This window comes from Propithecus coquereli, unplaced genomic scaffold (genome assembly GCF_000956105.1).
Source record: "Propithecus coquereli isolate 6110/MARCELLA unplaced genomic scaffold, Pcoq_1.0 Scaffold358, whole genome shotgun sequence".
In the NCBI taxonomy this organism is placed as follows: domain Eukaryota; kingdom Metazoa; phylum Chordata; class Mammalia; order Primates; family Indriidae; genus Propithecus; species Propithecus coquereli.
In genome coordinates, this window is record NW_012149263.1 from 864983 (window position 1) to 885639 (window position 20657).

The 20657-nt window shown below is 48.5% G+C and overlaps 1 protein-coding gene and 1 pseudogene across 1 annotated transcript in view; both read left to right on the forward strand.

The window, feature by feature from the left end:
* Positions 1 to 4625: 4625 nt before the first annotated feature.
* Positions 4626 to 10615, forward strand: LOC105816155 (annotated as a pseudogene).
* Positions 10616 to 10980: 365 nt separating this feature from the next.
* The window catches only part of ZNF30 (zinc finger protein 30), a 29563-nt gene continuing 19886 nt past the window's right edge, over positions 10981 to 20657 (forward strand). The window contains exons 1-3 of the mRNA XM_012651485.1: positions 10981 to 11050; positions 16475 to 16565; positions 16655 to 16731. Coding sequence (XP_012506939.1) covers positions 10981 to 11050; positions 16475 to 16565; positions 16655 to 16731 — 238 coding nt within the window. The remainder of the gene's footprint in view (positions 11051 to 16474; positions 16566 to 16654; positions 16732 to 20657) is intronic.

A 20657-nucleotide genomic window follows, 5' to 3' on the forward strand; every position in this document is an offset into this window, starting at 1 on the left:
ATGGCCCCACTTCCGACTGCTGCAGCCCCGATCACTTAGATGCTGTTAGGGCCCCTGCTCCTCTTCAACCTTCTGCCCACAGCAGCCTCTTCTGTGCAGAGTGAGGCAGAATGCGTGGACCATGCGGTGCTCACGCCTCTCCTACTCCTCCTGAGACCCGACCCCAGCTCCAGGGGCTCCTGAGAGCAGGCCATCTAGGGCCTCCCAGAGGAGGAGGACTCCAGAAATGGTAGAAACATGATAAATTCAGTTTTGGTTTGAGGGCATGTGAAAGAACCAGGTGGCAGGATTCACTTAACACAGAGCTAGAATGTCTGGGCCAGAATGTAGGCGAGAAGTCAGGGCTCCTGAAACAGGTTCAAGAGACTAATTCAAGGCAGGCTATTGAGCAAGTCAAAGACAGTGATTGTGATGAAAGCAGGGCAGGAGCCACAGGGGGCTGACGGGGGTGGGGGGCGTGTAGAGGGCTTGTGCTCTGGCCTCTCGAAATTTATTAGCTGTGAAACCTTTATCAGAGTACAGAGTTTTCTGGAAAATCCCTAACTGTCTGTCTTCAGGACTGATCTGAGAACCATGATAGAAGAGACAGAAGGTCATTCCATTGTGTTCCCCAAGTGGGGATGAGCTAGGAACCAGCAGGAATTCCTCCCTGCAGGGAAAGGTGGTCAGAAGGGCTTCAGCACCTTCATTGCCTCTGTGGACTCCTGTAGACTTTGCCAGTGGGGCTCTCTGCAGCCTTCACCCACACTGAGCTGAACGGAGAGAGAGGCCCAGAGTCCACACTGCTACCCTTCCCCCAGAGAAGGAACCAATGCTGTGCCTTATCACCCCTCCTCACTAGCCATTGTGCTCCTCCATCCCTAGGGCCTTGCATCTACTGCACCCCAGCCCCCAGGGCCTGGGCCACCCAGTGTCGTGTCATCTCCAGGCCTGAGTTACTGCTTCCTAAGATTAAGCTTCCACAAAGCTGCTCCATTTCCCCCCAGCCCAACTCGCCACTGTGCCCCACCATTTCCAAGGTCTCACTGCTGCCACCCCCCTCCCTCAGGGCCTGAGGTACTGTGGCGACCTGCTTTCCTAGGGACCAGAATCCCCACTGTACTATATATACCGCCCTGCCCTCCGAGACCTCAGCTGCTGTGGCCCTTGACTTCCCAAGGACCAGAATTGCTGCTGTGCTATGCCCTGCCCTCTATACCTACACACAGCTGTGCCCACCTGCCACAAGGCCATGTCCACCGCAGGCCAGGAGCTGCTGTACCATGCTCCTTGGAGTCTGAATTGCTGTTGTTCCCTGCCATTCCCAGGGCCTTGCTGCCGCTGCGTCCCATCCCCTACAGCGTGAGCTACTACAGCGTCATGCTGCCCTAGGGGCCTGAGTCAGTGCTACCACTGTACCCAGTCCTGAGCCTTTAGCTTTCCCCTTCATCCCTGCCTGTGCTGCACCCCATACCCTGGCCCTGGCGCCTTTTCTCTCTCTCTCTCTCTCTCTCCCTCTCTCTATGTGGTCTCTGCATATATGAACTCCTCTTGCCTTCCACCATGGGCGGAAGCAGCCTGAGGCCCTCACCAGAAGCAGATGCTAATGCCATGCTTCTTGTACAACCTGCAGAACCATGAGCCAAATTAACTTCTCTTCTTTATAAATTACCCAGATTCAGGTGTTTCTTTATAGCAACACAAATGGACTAAGACAAGTATAATTTAAAACTTCCCAATATAGAAAAGCACAAGGCTACAAGGCTTCGTAACTATTCTACCAAACATTCACAGAAGAATTATACACAACGGCGTATTATTCAGCCACAAAATAAGAATGAAATCCTGTCATTTGCAGCAACATGGATGGATTGGGAAGTCATTATGTTAAGAGAAATAATCCAGGCACAGAAAGACAAATATCACATGTTCTCACTCATGTGGGGGCTAAAAAAGTGGATCTCTTAGAGGTAGAAAGTAGAATGGTGGTTACCAGATGCTGGGAAGGGAAGGAAAGAGAGGGGATGAGGAGAAGTTGGTTAATGGGTACAAAAATACAGTTAGATATAAGGAATAAGTCCTAGTATTTGATAGTAGAGTAGGGAAATTATAGTTAACAATAATTTATTGTATATTTCAAAAAAAAAGCTAGAAGAGAAGAATTGTAATGTTCCCAAAACAAAGAGAAAGGTGGTGGATATCCCAATTCCCCTGGTTTGATTATTGCACATCATATACATGTATTAAAATATCACATGTACTCCCCAAATATGTACAACTATTTGGCTTGTATTTTTTATCCACTCAGCCAGCCTATGTCTCTTGAGTGGGGAACTCAAACCATTCGTGTTGATTGATAGAATTGATATGTGGAATGCTGTTCTGTTCATCTGATTGGGTAGTACCTTGTTTCTTTGTTTTACCTCTTGTACTATTGTTTTACGTGAGCTCTGAGCTTTAGCTTTCGGGTGGTTTTTACACTGGTGGGTGGCGACTGAGCTGATCCATGTATAATGCGGTTCTGAGCATTTCTTGTAGGGCAAGTCTCGTCTTGACAAATTCCTTCAGTGTTTGTTTGTCTGGAAAAGTCTCTATTTCTCCTTCCTTTATGAAACTTAGTTTTTCAGGATACAAAATTCTAGGCTGGCAGTTGTTCTATTTAAGAAGACCAAAGATGGGCCTCCAATTACTTCTGGCTCGTAAGGTCTCTGTTGAGAAGTGTGCAGTTAGCCTGATGGGTTTTCCTTTGTAAGTTACTTGATGTTTTCTCCTTACGGCTTACAGGAGTTCCTCCTTCGTGTTGACTTTGGCCAGTCTGATGACTGTATGTCTTGGTGATTTCCTCTTTGCGATGAGTCTCCCAGGTCTTTGTTTAGCTTCTTGTATCTAGATGTCTAAATCTCTAGCAAGACCCAGGGAAGTTTTCCTCAATCATTCCCTCAAATAGATTTTCCAACCCTTGTGCATTTTCCTCGCCTAGCCCCTGTCATGGTTCCCATGACAGCCAAAGGCTTGCCAGCTGAATGGGAGCAGCGGCCCCTCCCCCGACTTGTTACAGTAGGGAGTGTAGCTTGAGCCAAGAAACTCAGGACCCCCCATTTTTCCCTGTCCGAGTGTGCCCCTGGCTGGGTATCCCAGGGTGTGCCCGAGGAGCTCTCATAAAACTTCCTCCAGCACAGCAAAAAGAGGGGGTTCTGTTGTGTTGCAGAACAGAAAGAAGCTGTGGAGGAGGCCTTGCCAGAGCTCTGGACGAGACTGTGGGCACCTGGGAGAGGGTGGGGGGCTGTGCTGGAGCCTCCAGGAAGGAATTGGTCAGAGTTGGCTTCCTACTTCTGCCCTCTCTGGAACCTGTAGCGGAAGCAGGGCCTTGTCCTCACTGGCTGTGGGAGCAGCTGAGGGAGAATTCACTCTGATTCTCAGCTTGCGCACGTTGAGTGCTTTTTCTTCTCTGATGTCATTTTCTCAACAAAGCAGTTCTTCAGCTTTCTGGCATTTGCATCATCGCAGGGTTTTCTTGGTTTTCTGCCACTACGTTGGCATATCCATCAGAGGTGCACGACAGGAATATGCTAACATCCTTCACACCAAGTGGGAGAATGTCACAATCCAGACCAAAAAGAGAAGTTGACATTCCCTTAAAAGACACTCATCAGAACACACTCTGCCCTTCCTCCTCCCAGCATGCTCAGAACTGCCCTGAGAAGTTTTCAGAACCCTGGACAACCCATGTCTCCAGCCACCCACTTCCACATGAAGGCAGGAGCAAGGTGGCACAGAGGAGCACATAAGCACCAGCCAGCTTCGTGGTACAGGTGACAGGTGCTCCCTATCTGCCACGAGACACTTTTTCACCTGCTGTTGGTCCCGCAGTGGGGCAGGAGCAGTCTGTGTCGGAGGCTTTGTTTTCCAGGAGGTACACACTTGGAATTGCCAAGGATGGCAGGCGGAGGCGTATGACATGGCGATACGATACGCCCTACATCAACAAAGCACTGGCTCCGTCTTTCTTCACTTTCTTGAGGGCTCTGTCTGAGGGACAGCTGATGTGCAAGTCTAAGGAAGAGAACAGAAGCGTCTCCACTTTATGGATTTTTTCAGGAAACTCGGTGCTTAGCTAATGGTCTCCCAGCTAGTCAGTGTCAAGGGCAGGCCAGAGCACAAGCCCTCGGACCACCTGGTCAGGCCCCTGGTGGCTCCTGCCCTGCCCTGCTTTCATCACAATCTCTGCCCCTGGCCTGCCCGGGTGGCCTTCCTTGAGCCAGTCTCCTCAGCCTATTTCCAGAGCCCTGACTTCTCTCCTGAATGCTGGTCCTTGAGTTACAGTTGACTGTTGACTACGTGTGGCCACCTGGTTACTTTCACACACCTCAGCCTGGAACCAAATTTATCGCAGTCCACTGGGACCTGAACCTTTCTCTCTGGTGTGCCCTTGTGTGCCCCCAAGTCCAGGTGCCACCTTGCGCAGGAGTCAGCGCTGCGGGAGCCTAGGCCGCTGGAGTAGTGGGCAGGGAGCGGGGCCCCTCAGGGTCCAGGAGTTCAGCCTCACCCTGCCTTGGGGAGACCACCGAAGGTAGAAGGTCGATGAGGGGGAAGTACCCTTGTAGCGTAGAAGAGAGAAAAGGCAGCACCCCATTGGTTGTGGAGCCATGGCCCAGCTACTGCAGGTGTTGGCTGGGAAACAAAAATGCTGCTTGCTTCCTGTGACCTTGATTCTCCTCACAACTCTCATCTTGGCCTTCCTTGGCTACAGTTACCTGAACCCACAGAGCCAGGAGCTGAAGAGCATGCTAGATGGGGTGAGCACAGCTGTTAGAGAACTCCACAGCCAGCAACGTGTAAAATCATCAAGGATGGTGTATCCCCAGCCAGATGTACTAACACCCTCCAGATGAGATGTCCTTGTTGTGACCCCTTGGCTGGCTCCCATTGTGTGGGAAGGGACCTTCGACATTGACATACTCAATGAGCAGTTCCGGCTCCAGAATGCCACCATCGGATTAACTGTGTTTGCTGTGAAAAAATACATGGTTTTCCTGAAGCTGTTCCTGGAGACTGCAGAGAGGTACTTCATGGTGGGGCACAGGGTGAACTATTACATCTTCACCGACCAACCTAACCGCGTTCCCCACATCCTGCTCCATAAAGGAAGGCGGATGGTCATCCTCAAGGCCCAGAGCTATGCCCGCTGGCAGGACATCTCCATGCACCGCATGCAGGTGATCAGCAACTTTTCCCAGGAGCGCTTCCTCGGGGAGGTAGATTACCTCGTGTGCATGGATGTGGACATGAAGTTCAGTGACCACGTGGGTGTGGAAATCCTCTCCTCCTTGTTCGGCACCCTCCATCCTGGCTACTACGGGACTGGTCGCAACAACTTTGCCTATGAACGCCGGCCTCAGTCGCAAGCCTACATTCCTGGGGATGAGGGGGACTTTTATTACATAGGGGCCTTATTTGGGGGGTCAGTGCCAGAGGTTCACAAGCTCACAAAGGCCTGTCACCAGGCGATGATGATTGATCAAGCCAATGACATCAAGGCCGTGGGGCATGTTGAGACCTACTTGAACAAGTACCTGCTGCACCACAAACCCACCAAGGTCCTGTCCCCTGAGTACCTGTGGGATAAGCAGCTGCTGGAGGATCTGTGGTATCAGTGGCTGGTGGGCTCGCCTGACAACGTGAAGCGGAGTAGAATTGTGGTCTTGGTAAAGAACCTCCAGGAAATACAAACTAATAAGGGAAGTTCTGCAAAAGGGTTCAGAGACGGGAGATGGCCAGTTGGCCCTCCTCTCCCTCTGGCATGCTATCGTAATATAAAGTCAGTTTGACAAGGAAGGGTGTAACGCCTCCTCTTTTTCCTTTCTGGTTGAGAAAAACTGCCAAAGCCTCCCACGATCTCCCCAAGCTTAGGCAGCCCTAGCACCATCTCCCTATCCCAGTTGCCACCCCACACACATTTCGGCGGCCGGATTCCACAGCTCAGGCACAAGTTCCTGAGTTGCCACCACCTTGAGCTCGTCACTGTGTGCTCCTAACATCCCTCAGGATGGATGAGGTCAATGGTCTCAGCTTGTCCTGACATAGGAGGGACCAGAATAAGGAACGAGGCTCCTTAGTAAAGTGGAGTAGATTTGTGATCTTGCCAGGGAATGGCCATGGAATGAAAAACCAATGGGCAAGGCATCCAGGAGGGGCTCAGAGCAGGGCGGTGTCCCAGCAGACTGACTCTTCCTCCAGGTATGCTAGCCTAAATGAAAAGCAGTTTTAGCAGAAAGGGTATAACTCTGCTGCCTTTTCCTATCCAGTTGATAAAAAATGCTGAGGCCTGGCAGCACGCCCCAAGGTAGGCAGGTACACTACTCAAGGGATGGGTACACCCAAAGCCCAGACTCCCCCAATGTACAATATATACATGTAACAAAATTCAGCTTGTACCCTCTAAATCTATTGAAATAAAAAAAAACTTAAATAAAATGAACGAGAAAAAACTGTTTTAAGAAGGACATTATATACTGATAAAAGGGTCAGTTTATCAAAAAGATATAATAATTACATATGATCTAACATGACCACCTCTTGGGTGGGGTCCCAGGAAGGCGAGGTTGATTTAACATTAAAAAAATCAACATAATTCACCTTATTAAGAGAAGGATAAAAGCCATATAATTATCTCAAATCTGTGTACAAAGTAATTGACAAAATTCAATACCCCTTTCAAAAAATCTCTTAGCAAAATAGGAATTGGAGGGAATGTCCTTTACGTGATAAAGCGCATCCACAAAAACCCTTCAGTTAGCACACTGGATACCTTCCCCTAAGATACGGAACCTGGGAAGTGTGTCTGTTGTCTCCACTCGAATTCAACATTTTGCTGGAGGTCAGCACAAATGTGAAGGTAAGAAAAAGAAAAAACAGCATATGTGTTAAACAGAAAGAGTTTTACTCTTCTTTATTCATAGGAAACATAAATATGTATGTAGAAAATCCTAAGAAATCTAATAAGAAACTACCAGAAATGGAGACTGGATTGAACGATGTTCCAGCATATAAGGTCAATATATAAAAACCAATTGTATATTCTATATACTACCAGTAAACAACTGAAAACTAAAATTTAAAAGATACCATTTAAAATAGCATAAAAAAACTCATAAAATACATAGGAATAATTTAGCAAATGCTGTACAAAACCTATGCACCAAAAACTACAGAATGGGGTTTGGCAAATTTTTACTGTAAAAGACCAGATAGGAAATACAGGCTTTCCAGTTTACAAACGGTCTCTATCACATTCTTCTGTTTTTCTGTTTTGTTTTTACAACCTTTTGAAAATGTTAACACCATTCTAATCTCATTGGCATTACAAGGACAGGCCAGATTTAGCCCATGGGCTATATCTGTGGAACCCTGCTACAAAACAGTGTCTGAGAGAAAAGTTTTTTAAAAGACCTATGTATAGGAAAAGTTGGACCGTACTCATGGACTGGAAATTAATCTTGGTAGTTGTTAATTCCGAGCAGGACACGGAAAGCTGGTTTTTGGAGTTCTGGGAGATCTTGGTGCCCCTGGGGCATGATGCTTGTAGGCCGGGCTGGATCCTGTGTCCGCCTGAGCACATCTGGTGTCCCTGCACCTGGGGGTCACCCACAGCCGCACGGTCTGCTGCGCGGCTCCTGCCGAAGATCAATGCCCGACAGGAACGTGCTGGCGATTCGCGGTTCCGCGCCTACATCTTTTGATGAAATTGGAGCTCAGCGTGATCAATGATTGATGTATGAATTGAACCAAAGAAGGCCTCCAAGTGGGCAGTGCCTGCGTTCACTGTGGGTGCATCATCGTACTAAGCACCCCAAGGAGTATCTATCAGAAAATGGTAATGTATGGTGACGGCGTGATGCGGAGGCGCCGCAGTCTGGTGGGTAACTAAATGCATGAGCTCTGGAATCAGACAGCCTGGGTTCAAATTCTGAGTGGGCCGGTACCACATGTGTGACCCAAGGAAGGTTCTAAGGCTTAAACGCTGCCTTACTCAATTCGTAAAAATAAGTGAAGATAAACTGCCTCCCAGGAAAGGGTGTGTTTTGTGCAATAGCCGTATCTCTACCTTGGAAACCTTGGTCGTCCAGCTGGTGACACTTGGGACACTGGCCTTTCCAGGGTGACCACAAAAAAGCTACACCTGGGTCCAGGAATTGAAGAGGAGCTAGAGAAGTCCCTGGAGAAGTTCCAAGCCTTGACCTGCCAGCATGGAGGAGGTGGGGACAGCTGTGGGGGTTAAGTGGTGTCGTCTGGTGGTTGCCTGAGAGGAAGAGGCTGAGGTAAACTCGCCCTGCGGTGCCGAGGTGCCTGCAGACATGGAGCCCTGGGAGTGACAGTTATGCAGGCTCTCAAAACTCACAGTCTTCAACAGTCCCGCTGCACCGCGAGGACCGTCTGATGCCCAACACCTGCAAACCGGCAGTAGGAAAATCAGGAAGCGCTGGAGTCTTGCTGGGGCTTAGCTTCTGGGCCTCGCCCTTTAACCTTTGGAGCTTTTTCCTCATGCTCTGCACTGGTATGCCCTTAGCTGGCGCGCTTTTTCTCGGTCACATGTTCCAACGATGTGGCACATGCATCAGGCTGAACACGTAGCTAGGAGACCTCTCCAGATTTTGCACCACACTCCCAGGATCCGACAGCACACAAACCGCCCTTTACAGGCAACTTCGTCAGCAAGCTTCACCCCCACCCTGCCCCAGCCCCCTGCCGCACTGTTGCACACCCCTCCAACCTGACCTGCTGTGTGCCCTTCTGGCTGGGATCCTCCTACGGCCCCTGCGCCTCTCTCTGGCCTTTCCCCTGGCGGTTCTCCTTGGATCCGATGCATTAACCCTGGTGGGGTACACTCCTGGGAGGTGGTGGTGCTCCATCAGGCAGCCCCGGTGCTGCTCTATGGGGTTCTGGGTGGACTCGGAAGAAGACACTGCTGTCTGCTTGTACCTCAAAGTGTGTGGCCACTCAGGAAGAGTGAAGATCCCTCCGCCAAGGCACAAATTAACTCTCCTCCTTTGTCACCTGATCAAGCAGTCCTAGCTCTATGAGGCCGGGGCCAGCCAAGCACCCTCCAGATCCTTGCTTAACAGAGACTGGGATGATGATGCTAGGAGCACAAAGGAAAGGGATACTGAAGGAGGAAGATGCTTAAATAGTGCCCAAAAGGCAGGACTGTCAGAAAAGATGCCCCCAAATATACCATCAGCATCCAGGCCCCTCATGACCAATGGAGTCATCACACATCTGGGAGCAGTCCTGGGCCTCTGAACAGAAACCTCTATTCCAGGGACCCACAAAATAGCTTGGGTAAGGATATCACAGACATGTTCTGTGAGATCAGTCACCAATGGTCACACCATCCCCAGCCCAGCTCTGCATGCTGGGGGCTTCCGGCCTCTTTGGAGGAGGGATCCTTCCAAGAGCGCAGCAGGTGCAGCAGGCTGTCTGGCCGACCGCGTTTCACTTCCTGCTGCCAGAGAGGTTGAGAAAGGAAGAGCTTGATGAAGGCCATTAACTCAGCTTTCCAGCCTCATGGAAGTCAAAGAAGGTGACTCAGACAGGAACGCTTTCAGATACTCTGTCAAAGAGAAACTCTCCACTCACGTCTGCCAGTTGTAGGCTCTGTAAACAGAAGTTTTCAATGCCACTGCTGCTGGTACTGCCACCGTTGTGGGATGGAGGAGAGCTGCCCCCACCTCCTCCCTTCCTTGTGCAGGGATTGCTAAAGGGCTTGAAGAACTCTGAATGCCAATGGAACCCCAGGGTGGTGGAGGATAAAACTGAGGCCCCTTCAGACAGCAGGGTCGCTCAGCCTGACTGTTGTTTCCCTCTGCCTGCTGTGGGGACTGCAGATACTTTGCCACTGGCCACTTCCTCCTTGCAGGTTCCGGATACTACCAAATGCAGTCACTAACTTAGCTGCCCTGTCAGGCCACCCATGCTATCTGCTCCTGTACCTGCCCCTACACCGCACATTGACCATGAAATGAGATGCGCAGGTCCTGACTCTCCTTTTGCTGTTCCTGCTGTTTCTCACTTTGGATTCCAACCTACACTAGTGTTCCACATAATCATGAGAAGAGGCGCCCTATTAAGTAGTATTTCACTAAATAATGAGAATAGAGACCCTTTGCATTCTAGTCCCTCAGTCATAATTGCAGCATCTTCTATTTCTGCCTTGCCCACACATCCTAGAACTTTCTCCCTCTCCTTAAAGCCTACCTCCTGTGCAGGTCGTGTACACCTATATAGAGTCACCTACACACGTATGTGTGGATTCTCCTGTTTTTCTTGCAGACCTCTCCTCAAGTCGCTTCCACCAGTACCCTGTGTTCACAAGCCAACCCATCACTGCTTCTGCAACCACTTCTACCACCCCAGTCAGCCTGCCTGCAGACTGGACTTCCCAGCCCGCTTTGGACTTTGTTGTAACCAATGCGGACACCACTCTGCCTTCCAGGCTTCCATCTTCAGGTCTCCACCAGGATCCAGTGTGAGCTTCCTCCCGTTTAACCGGGCCCATCCTAGTGTGGAGCGGAAACCCCCTGCGAAGGCTGCAGTCTCCACCAGCCCACCTGCTTTTGTGGTCAGCAGCCCTACCTGAACTTTCAACTTTCCCTTTGAGGCAGGAAACACCTGTCAGCTGAAATCTGGGGGTCCTAATGGGCCTCCACAGGGAGCCACTCTCCACAATGCCCCCTCTCTTCTGGCCCACCTAGCACTGATTCTGCAGTTGCCTCCACCCCAGTAGGCAGCCCCTCCCCAGACTTGGTATCCAAGCCTGCATTTGACTCTGATGAGATCAATATGGATACCATGCCCATTCCCCAGTCCCTCCCCCAGCTTTAACAGCTCTTTCCCTTTGAGAAACCTGGCAGCCCCTAAAAACCCTTCATACTTAACCTCTCCTGCAGCCACAGAACCCAATGGCAACGCACCTCAGTCAGCTTTTGGGAATTTGACACCCCTATGTACACCTTTGACATCCCTGTCAACATCCAGCCAGCTTATGGTGGTGCCTTGGTCGTTTTCCCCATTGGTGCGGCCACTCTTTCTTGCCACTGAATGCCACCAGCATGCACAGCACTGAGGACTAGTCCTCACCTTTTGCCAACTCTAATCCATACCCATTTTTATTTGTGGGATCTGCAGCTCTTATAGGTAGTGGCAGCTTTGGGGTCATTGCCTATATCCCAGATGTCACCTTCATGTCTAGAGCACTCAGCTCTGGGGCAGAATGGTGAGGGGACACCCAGAACCACTGCTCTTGACAGGGGAAGCTTGGACCTGAGCATCAGGGTCCTGTTGGTCTATAGCATCCTTGTTACAATCAGAGAGGCCAGCCTTGCTGAAAGCAAATATCCTGCGAAACATTTTCCTTCCTGCCTACTGTCACTGCTGCTGGTGCCCACCCAGCCAAAACACACCTACTGCTACTGGAAGATGCAGCATCACTAAGCAGGAACATGTTCCAGAAGATGCATCTGTTCCCCCTTGTGTTCAGATCACCCAGGACCCTTCCAGCCAGAGCACATCTGTTGCAGTGGGAGAGGCCAGCACCATAGCTGTGCTGGAGATACCAACTTTTCTTCCTGCCTATAGTCAGAACACCTGGGGCACGTCAGACCAAAGTACACCTCTGCGGTAGAAGGGGCCAGCGCTGCTTCTGTGCCTGGAGGCCTTTATGTTCCTATCTACAGTCAGAGCACCTGGGTCCCACTTGTCCAGAGCACATAGGCTGCAAGGGAGAGGACAACACCATAACTGTGTTTGGAGAGCCTTCTCTTCCTAATATGGTCTGAGCACTTGGGCCTCACCTGGCCAGAGCAACCCTGTTACTATTGGAGAAACCTGCACCACTGAGAAGACATGCACGCCATGAGATACCTCTGTTCCTTCCATCAGCCTACTTGTGCTGTTTGAGGGGCTGGCACCAAATCTGTGATGGGACACGCTACTGCCAGAGCACCTGGGGCACACAGTCCAGAGCACAGGTGATACAATGGAGGAGGCAGCACCGGGCTGTGCCATGGGATACTTCTGTTCCCACCATCATTCAGAGCAGCTGAGGTGCTCATGGACAGGGCATATGTGTTATAGTCTCACAGGAGAACACCATACACTTTTAGGAAGACATTTCTACACCTACATTCATTCAGAACACCTGGGCTCTAGACAGAGTCTCGCCTTTGACTTAGCGTGGGGAAAACCACTGAGGAGAGATCTAAGCTTCAGCACTTTTGCTGATATCTTTCAGAGCAAATGTACCTCTGGCATGAGGATGGCAAGCAGCAGTTTCACCTTGGGGCACCTTTGACACATGCCCAGGGCTTCTTTGGAGATAGAAGTGTTGGATCACCAACCCACTCACTTTCTTCTAATGAAAGAAACAATATCTCAGCAACTATAAGCAAAAGTTAGATAGAAATGGTGGGTGACCACCAGTTGCCACGAATGGGCCTTGCTCTACTGGGAAGAGGCTTAGCCCTTTTCAGTTATATCAAGCAAACTTAACCTGCCCTCTCTCCTCCGAGAGCAAGCTGGAGGCCCAATACTTCAGGGTGTTTGTGTATGTGTCAGAGGGTGTGGTTTTGGATGAGGCCGATCACAAGTCAACACACTGGCCTTGCGATGTTCCACTGTGGAGAGAAGAAAAAGATGAGTAAGTATCCACTATGCCATACCCGGCTGTCCCAATTTTCCTCTAGTCTTAGACTAGCAGAACCCTCTGCTGCCTGTGGCTGCTACCTCTGTCTCACCCACTTACCATGATGGGCCCTTTTCTTTCTTTCCAAGATTGATAAACATGTATGTACATAGCCTTGTTCTTGTTCATTGATCCTCTCTGCTCATCTGTCTTTGCTCTTTTACGCAACTGCGGAAGAAGAACTGACTTATGTGAGTGGAGATGTGTTGAGGCAGACTTAACTGGAAATTTCCAAAGTTCTGTGGTTCAGATGTGGCATGGGATGTGGCATAGCCACACTTTACAACTGCACATGCTGACATCTGAAATCTCTGTGTTTTAAATGTAAAGGACAGCAGCCATGAGAAAGTAAAGTTCAGAGGAGGAAGGGATGGGTGATCCTCCTTTGCCGCCTCCCTCTGTGCTCCTCCCCCATCACTCTTGACTTGGCTGTGGGCCAGCTCACCCCTGATACGTCTGAAGAAAACATACTTGACAATTTTGGTCTTCTTTTTTTTTTTGAGACAGGGTCTCACGCTATCACCCAGGCTGGAGTGCAGTGTCACAATCATAGCTCCCTGCAGCCTCAAACGCATGGGCTCAAGCGATCCTCCTGCCTCAGCCTCCTCAGTAGATGGGACTACAGGCATGAGTCACCATGCCTGCCTATTTTTTTTATTCTTTGTAGAGAATTTAACATGGCTTGAAAAAAAATCAGCATGGAAAGAATTGGAAGGAACATCCTTTGTATGATGAAGCACATCTACAAAAGCTTTCAGTTAATAGCACACCGAACACTTTTCCCCTCAGATCAGGGGCTGGAAAAGGTTGTTCGTTGTCTCCACTTATATTAAACATTTTCCTGGAGATCACAGTAAATGTAAAAGGTAAGAAAAATAAATGAAATCATACAGATTAAAAAGGAAGAAATAAAGTGCCGTTACACCTAGCAGACATGATCGGATGTGTAGGAAACACTATCTAATATACAAAGAAACGACAAGAAGAGATGCCAGTATACAAGCTCGATATAAAAAGGCAATTGTTCTTTCTGTATCCTACCACACACCAACACATAGATAGATATACATGTATATATACACATATGTGTGTATACAGCATACATGTACACACACATACACATATCATGATAGTGGACTGAAAAATTAATATTAGCAAATTATCAATTTCAACCAGGATGCAAAAGCTGGTCTATGAAATTATTACAGGAGATATTGTGTCCATGGGTCATAAGGCTTTTAAGCCAGGATAAAGCCTATACCCACCTGATGTGCATCCCATGTCCTTGCCCCTAGGGGAAGATAACCACGTACAGGTGGTGTGTGGTCAGCTGCAAGGCTCAATGAGAAGAGAAATGCCCAGTGTTGCTGTGCTGACAATTGGTGGTCTCTGCGAATGTAGAAGGTAGGAAACAAAAATAAAAGGCATGCAGATTAAAACAGAGGTAAAACTGACTTTATTCAGAGGTCCATGATTCACAGAAAATATTATGTGTATGTAGAAAACCCAAAGGCATCTGCAAAGAAACCACCAACAATAAAAAGTGAATTTAGCAAGGTTCTAGTATACAAAATGTATGTGTGTATACAAGTACTGTACACACACACACACACACACATGCACATTTTCATGCATTTTGTGTATACTGCCAATGAACTCTTGAACACTAAAAGACAACACACTTAAATAATATTTGAAAATCTCATAAAATACTTAGGAATACATTTTAAAAAGCTAAGCAGGGCCGGGCGCGGTGGCTCACGCCTGTAATCCTAGCTCTCTGGGAGGCCAAGGCAGGCGGATTGTTTGAGCTCAGGAGTTCGAAACCAGCCTGAGCAAGAGCGAGACCCCGTCTCTACTAAAAATTAGAAAGAAATTAATTGGACAACTAAAAATATACAGAAAAAATTAGCCGAGCATGGTGGCGCATGCCTGTAGTCCCAGCTACTCGGGAGGCTGAGGCAGGAGGATCGCTTGAGCCCAGGATTTTGAGGTTGCTGTGAGCTAGGCTGATGCCACAGCACTCTAGCCCTGGCAACACAGTGAGACTCTGTCTCAAAAAAAAAAAAAGCTAAGCAGGACTATACAGGGAAAACTACAAAACAGTAGTTGCAAACTTTCTCTGGAAAGGGCCAGAGAGTAAATAATGTACGTAGGCTTTGTAGTTCACATATGGTCTCTGTCACATATTCTTTGGGGGGTTTTGTTCTTGTTTTTAATTTTCTTATGACCCTTTAAAGATGTTAACATCATGATTCTTCTTTAATAGCCCAGCGACCTTACAAAAACAGGATATAGGCCAAATTTGGCCCATGGGCCATAATTTGCTGACCCTTGCTACAAAACATTGCTGAGAGAAAGTTAAAAGGATCAAAATATACCGAGATAGATCTCATGCAGTGGACTGGAAAAGTAAATATTGGTAAGTTGTCAGTTTTGGCCAGGACCCTGAAATCTGGTCTATGGAATTCCTACAATTCCACACTGGTGCCTTTGGGGACACAAGGATATTGAGCCAGGGTGGCTCTTGCACCTGCCTGACATGCCATCTCCTGCCCTGGCACAGACAGCTGTGTGATTGGCCGCAAGGGTCAACATGAAATGTCCTATGGGATATGTCGACAATTGGCAGTCTCTGCCCTAAATCTTCTGAGGAGACTGGAGTCCAGCATGGCCTATGGTCAACTTATGAGTTGAGCCAAAGGAGACCTTCTAGTAAGCCGTGTCTGCGCTCATTATAGGTATGCATGGTGCTAAGTACCCCTAAAGACTGTAAGAAACAGGAATACATTATGCACACGTGGTGAGGAGGCACCACAGTCCCGGTGGTTAAATCCAAGAGCTCTGGAATCAGATAGCCTGGGTCAAATCGTGGCAGGGCCATTACCACCTGTGTGAGCTGAGGAAGGTTCTAAGGTTTAAATGCTGTTTTACCAAATATGCAGAAAGAAGTGAGGAGGACCTGCCTGCCAGGCAGGGATGTTGTGGGAAGCAGCATCCAAGAAAGTCTGAGCACCTGGTGCCCACGTTAGAAACCTTCACAGCCCAGATGCCAATGCTGTACGTTCATACCTTTGCAAGACAACCGCAGAGAAGTCCTGCCAGGCTCCAGGACTTGGATGCAGAGCTTCTTGGAGGAGGCGGCATCAGGATCCTGGAGCTACCTGCACAGGGCATGGAGGGAGGGTAAACGGGCTCCTCTGTGGTGGCTGCCTGAAAGGAAGAAGCTGGGGGCTCTTGGCCCCAGCTGCTCTCCTGTCCCCTCCCCACCTTAGCACAGGCGGGCAGCAGTTTCCCTGGCTGCCTGGGGGAGTCCGGAGACGGCAGCGCCCACTCCCTCCTTCCCTGCCCCTTTCCGTGTTAGCCAGTTCCCTACTCTGGGAGGGTCTGGGTTGCTGCTGCCTCTGGCTTTGGGCAGAGCATGCTTCCAGAGACCCCAGGGGCAAGGGCTGGCACACCGGCTGCTGAAGCTCCCGCCCCCGGCCAGATCCTGAGCACTCTCCACTGATGGCAGCCCGTTGGGTGCCAAACGCCTGCAGCCAAGTGGGCGAAGGCCCGCGGCTCAACAGTCCGGCGGGGGTTGGGCCGTTGGACCTCGCCCTTTGCCCTCTACTCTCATTTCTTCGTGCCCTCGGCTCGCGCGCCCTTTCTCGGCCACGTGTTCCGACGGCTCCTCACCCGCACCGGGCCGAACAGGGTGAGCTTCTGCCGGAGGAGCCGGCAGCCAGGACTCCTCTCTCCTCCTCCTCTCCCCAGGCCCCTCGGAGGATCCGGCAGCCACAGCCAGCCGGCTCTTCCCGGGCGACTTCCTCGGCAAGCTTCGTACCCGCCGCCCTTACCCCGTTTGGTCTGGATCGCCTCGCTGTCGCCGCACCTCTCCTCGCCAGCTGTTTACAGCTCCGCCCTTACCCCGAGATTGGACCTCGCCTCTAGCAGGCAGTACCTGATCCTGCAGGCGCTGCTCTCCCCCCTGGGGTCCTTCCGCCTGCCCAGGCAGGACTCAAATGAAGCCGGTGCCGTCTGCTGGGAACTCCAGGACGTTCCTCCACTCAGGACAGTTAAGAGCTTTCATCCCGGCTGCAGACTGACTCTCCTCGTTGCCATCTGAGCAGAAGTCTCCTCCTCAGCCACTCGTTCTTGCTCTGGAGCCACCACTAGTAGGTACAACACTGAGGACTATTACCCACTTTTTGCCAAAACCAATCCATACCCATTTGTATTTGTGGGATCTGCAGCCCTCATAGGTCTGGCAGCTTTGGGGTCGTTGTAACTTGTTAGAGTCTACAAAACTTAAATATCTAATACAAAGTTAGAAGAAATCGCCGTATCAGAGGACAGAAACATTTTTCCCACAGATGTGTTTAGTCTTACTGTTATTATTACTAATTGTCACTATTAATTAGTCCTATTAACGTTCTATTAAATAATAGCATTTCTGTAACAGAAGAGTAAACACTACAGCAAGGTAATTTCAAACACCTATTTTTCATATTTTTGTGTTAAAGTAATAACACATTTTAGTATATACTATCACGGTTCTGTCTGGTCTGGTGTGGCAGCGAGTGTACTGGGTTGGCTCTCTAAAAAGGTGGTCACCTACTTCGGGCTTTAGGTGTCCCATCGGGCCACGACTGGCCGCTCAAACGCTCACAGCACCAAGGTCAGCACCATCAGATCACGTTACGGGCTCTGCGAGCATCTGCGCCTGCGCACCCCTAGTTCCAACGGGAACGCCCAGAAGTCTCCGGGCGCGGGGTAGGCGGTCCTTGTGGGCGGGGCCGCGCGTGTTCTACCGTTTTACGGCTCTGGACTACATTTCCCACAGGCGACTGCGAGCAGGCCTGAACTACATTTCCCAGAGGCCACCGAGGCAAGCTGGACCCCTTCCTCCTTTCTAGTGTTTGTGATTGTTGGGTCAGCAGCGGGCTTTGGGCTTCAGTAAGAGAAAAGTCTGTGCCCGGCCTCTGAGGGAGAGCGCCGCAGACTCGGAGCAGCCCCGGGGGTTAACTTGGGTTTCTGCGAAGGAAAAGAATTAGTGCAGGGAGTAGGGGAGCCTCTGTGCAGACGCGGGCGGGCGCGGAACCCCGACTCTGACGGGCGGTGAGCGTGGGCGTGGACGAGGGTCCCAGGCCTGGCTGTGCGGCAGTGACGTGAGGAGGGAGGGCGACTGTGCGTGTGACAGGGCCGGTGTGCGCCCGCGAAGACCTGGTGCGTGGCCTCCGTGTAAGCCCGGGTTATTAATATTTTGGTGTGCACTGCCCCTTTTTTTTGTTTGCATGAGGGTAGGGTTCTGTTTTGCATATGCAGGATAGAATCACACTAGTTGATTATGTAAAGGAGTAAAAGACTCTTCCATTCTTAGTTTAATAAAGGAAGCTGTGGACGTCATACTCTCTGCATGCAGCAGGAAGAAAAGGGAGTACCAGTAAGCCTCTTCTTTTGAAAAAAACCTTGTATTTACCCTCTTTAAGGATTACAGCAATGTCATCTAAAAATTATCAATGCAAGAAAAAGGAGTTCCAAGGATCTGTTGTGCAAATTACTTTCCTAGTGACAATATAAGAAAAGAGAATAAGATGATATTAGTTATAAACATTTTCATCAATCTCCTTATTGCACAGAAAGAACAGAAATCAGCCCTTTGCTAATATTCTTAATTTTGCATTATGGCAGAATGGTGATGCTCTCTCTAGCTGGTAGGGGACAGGAGATTTAAATGTCAGAAAATCTTTTCTGGTATTTTTTAAAAAGAAGAGTTGCATTCTTTGGGCAAGGCTATAAATTTTTTAGTTAGAATTAAAAGCATGCATGTTGTAAATAAAAAGTGGAAACTGTTTCTTTTTAAAAAATAAAGGCCATATAATGTTCTTCACATAATAACTTCAATACAGGAGTCCCCCTTACGCATGTTTTCGCTTTCTGAGGTTTTAGTTACCCTCAGTCCACCCTGGTGTGAAAATATTTGGATACAGTACAATAAGATATTTTGAGAGAGAGAGAGACCACATTCACATAGCTTTTATTACAGTATATTGTTATAATTGTTCTATTTTATAATTGTTGTTCATCTCTTACTGTACCTAATTTATACATTAAACTTTATCATAGGTATGTATATATAGGAAAAAACATATAGAGGGTTTGGTCATGCATCCACTGGGGATCTTTTTTTAAAATTTATTTTTATTTATTTTTTTAGAGATCGTGTCTCACTGTCATCCAAGCTGGAGTGCAGTGGCACGGATCATAGCTCACTGCATCCTCAAACCCCTGGGCTTAAGCGATCCTCCCACCTTAGCCTCCCTAGCAGCTGGTACTGCAGGCCCACCTGGGATCTTGGAACATATCCCCCTGCAGATAAGGGGAACTACTGTAATAAGAGCTAACTCGTGTTTAGCAAAGATTCTATTAAGTATTTTGTGTGGGTTTTCTTACTCTTCAAGACAACCGTATGTAGGAGCTGATATTCTTACCCCTATTTTAATGATTAGAAAACGGAGCCACGTTAGCAACCGCCTGATCAATTTCTTCCGTAGTCTCTACCTCTCATGTCTTGACTAACCTCACGCTTGCCCTGCTGCCATGAAAGAATTTCTGGTTTGGGTGATGTGGATCATTTTTCAGTGTTAGAATGTAGAAATGGATTGAGGAGAATCTGTTCAAAAGAGGACTATGCAGCCCAGTCTTACATCCAGAGCAGCATTCCCAAAATGAGCCTGGCTGGAAAACCTCCTGCTGAAGAGTCTGATTCTGCTGTCCTTAAGAGGTGCCACTGCTCTGCACCCAATCGTGCACAGCCTGGGTCCCTAGGGTTTGAATTACTCTGTTGTTCCCCAAAATTTTGTTTGAAGGTGGTTGTATCATAGTTTGGAAGCTGACATGGAAGGACAGGAAAGTTTATTAATTTATGTCATTGGGAAAACTAAAGCCTCCTTTTCCTCTCAGCTCTGGATATTCTAGAGTTTGAACTTCTCTGGTAGAGGAGCCCCAAAGAAGACTGATCAGTTCTTACTTTCTACAAGGATGGCCCACGTAAGTTGGTGTTTCCTCTTGAAATATTGGGATTTTTAAATTACATGGGTATTTTCCTTAATTAACCTGAAGCATTCTGCCTAAGAGAGCACCATCTAATTATCTACTTCTTGATTCTTCCTCTGTGGAGGAATGATGCCAAATAACTGTTCCCTCCTTGTGAGATCCTCTTTTATAATCAGTGTTCATGAATTCATTGAGCAAATTACTGAGCAGGTGCGACTTGGTAAATCTTTGCTGAAGGGCTGTGATTATGCCACTATGGAAAAATTTTTTATCAATACAAGGAAAAATACTTATGATCTGACATAGTGATCTTGAAGCTTGAGGAGTTATTTAACACATTTTTGTAATACCTGTTTTTTAAAACAGATTTTATTCTATACTTGGAGAAAAAAATCCATAACTTTTTTTTCTCTTAAAAGGAAAACAATGTAGAAACTAGTAGTTCTTGAGAATTTATTAGTTGGATACGTAGCAGGCAGTGTCTCTGTATATGCTATGTTAGTTAATAGGGAAACTTAGATCATTTTATCCATTTCCCCCAGGTCTGGAGAATTGTGGTATCCCACAACATATAGAAAATTTTGCCCATAGCAACAGGATTCTTCTAGAATATGCGAATACTATGCTTTATTCACTTCCCATATCATAAGCTTCCAGCCCACTGGGCTGCTATATTATTGCTCCCTTCCTACATTGAAACTTTTTATTCCCTCTCCTTTCACCTTGAAAACATTTTTTTTTTTAATTTCACCAGAAATACGTGTGTTTGCGGTTTCAGGGATCAGTGACCTTCGGGGATGTGGCCATAGACTTCTCTCAGCAGGAGTGGGAGAGTCTGGATTCTGCTCAGAAGGACTTGTACAGAGATGTGATGTTAGAGACCTACAGGAACTTGGTCTCA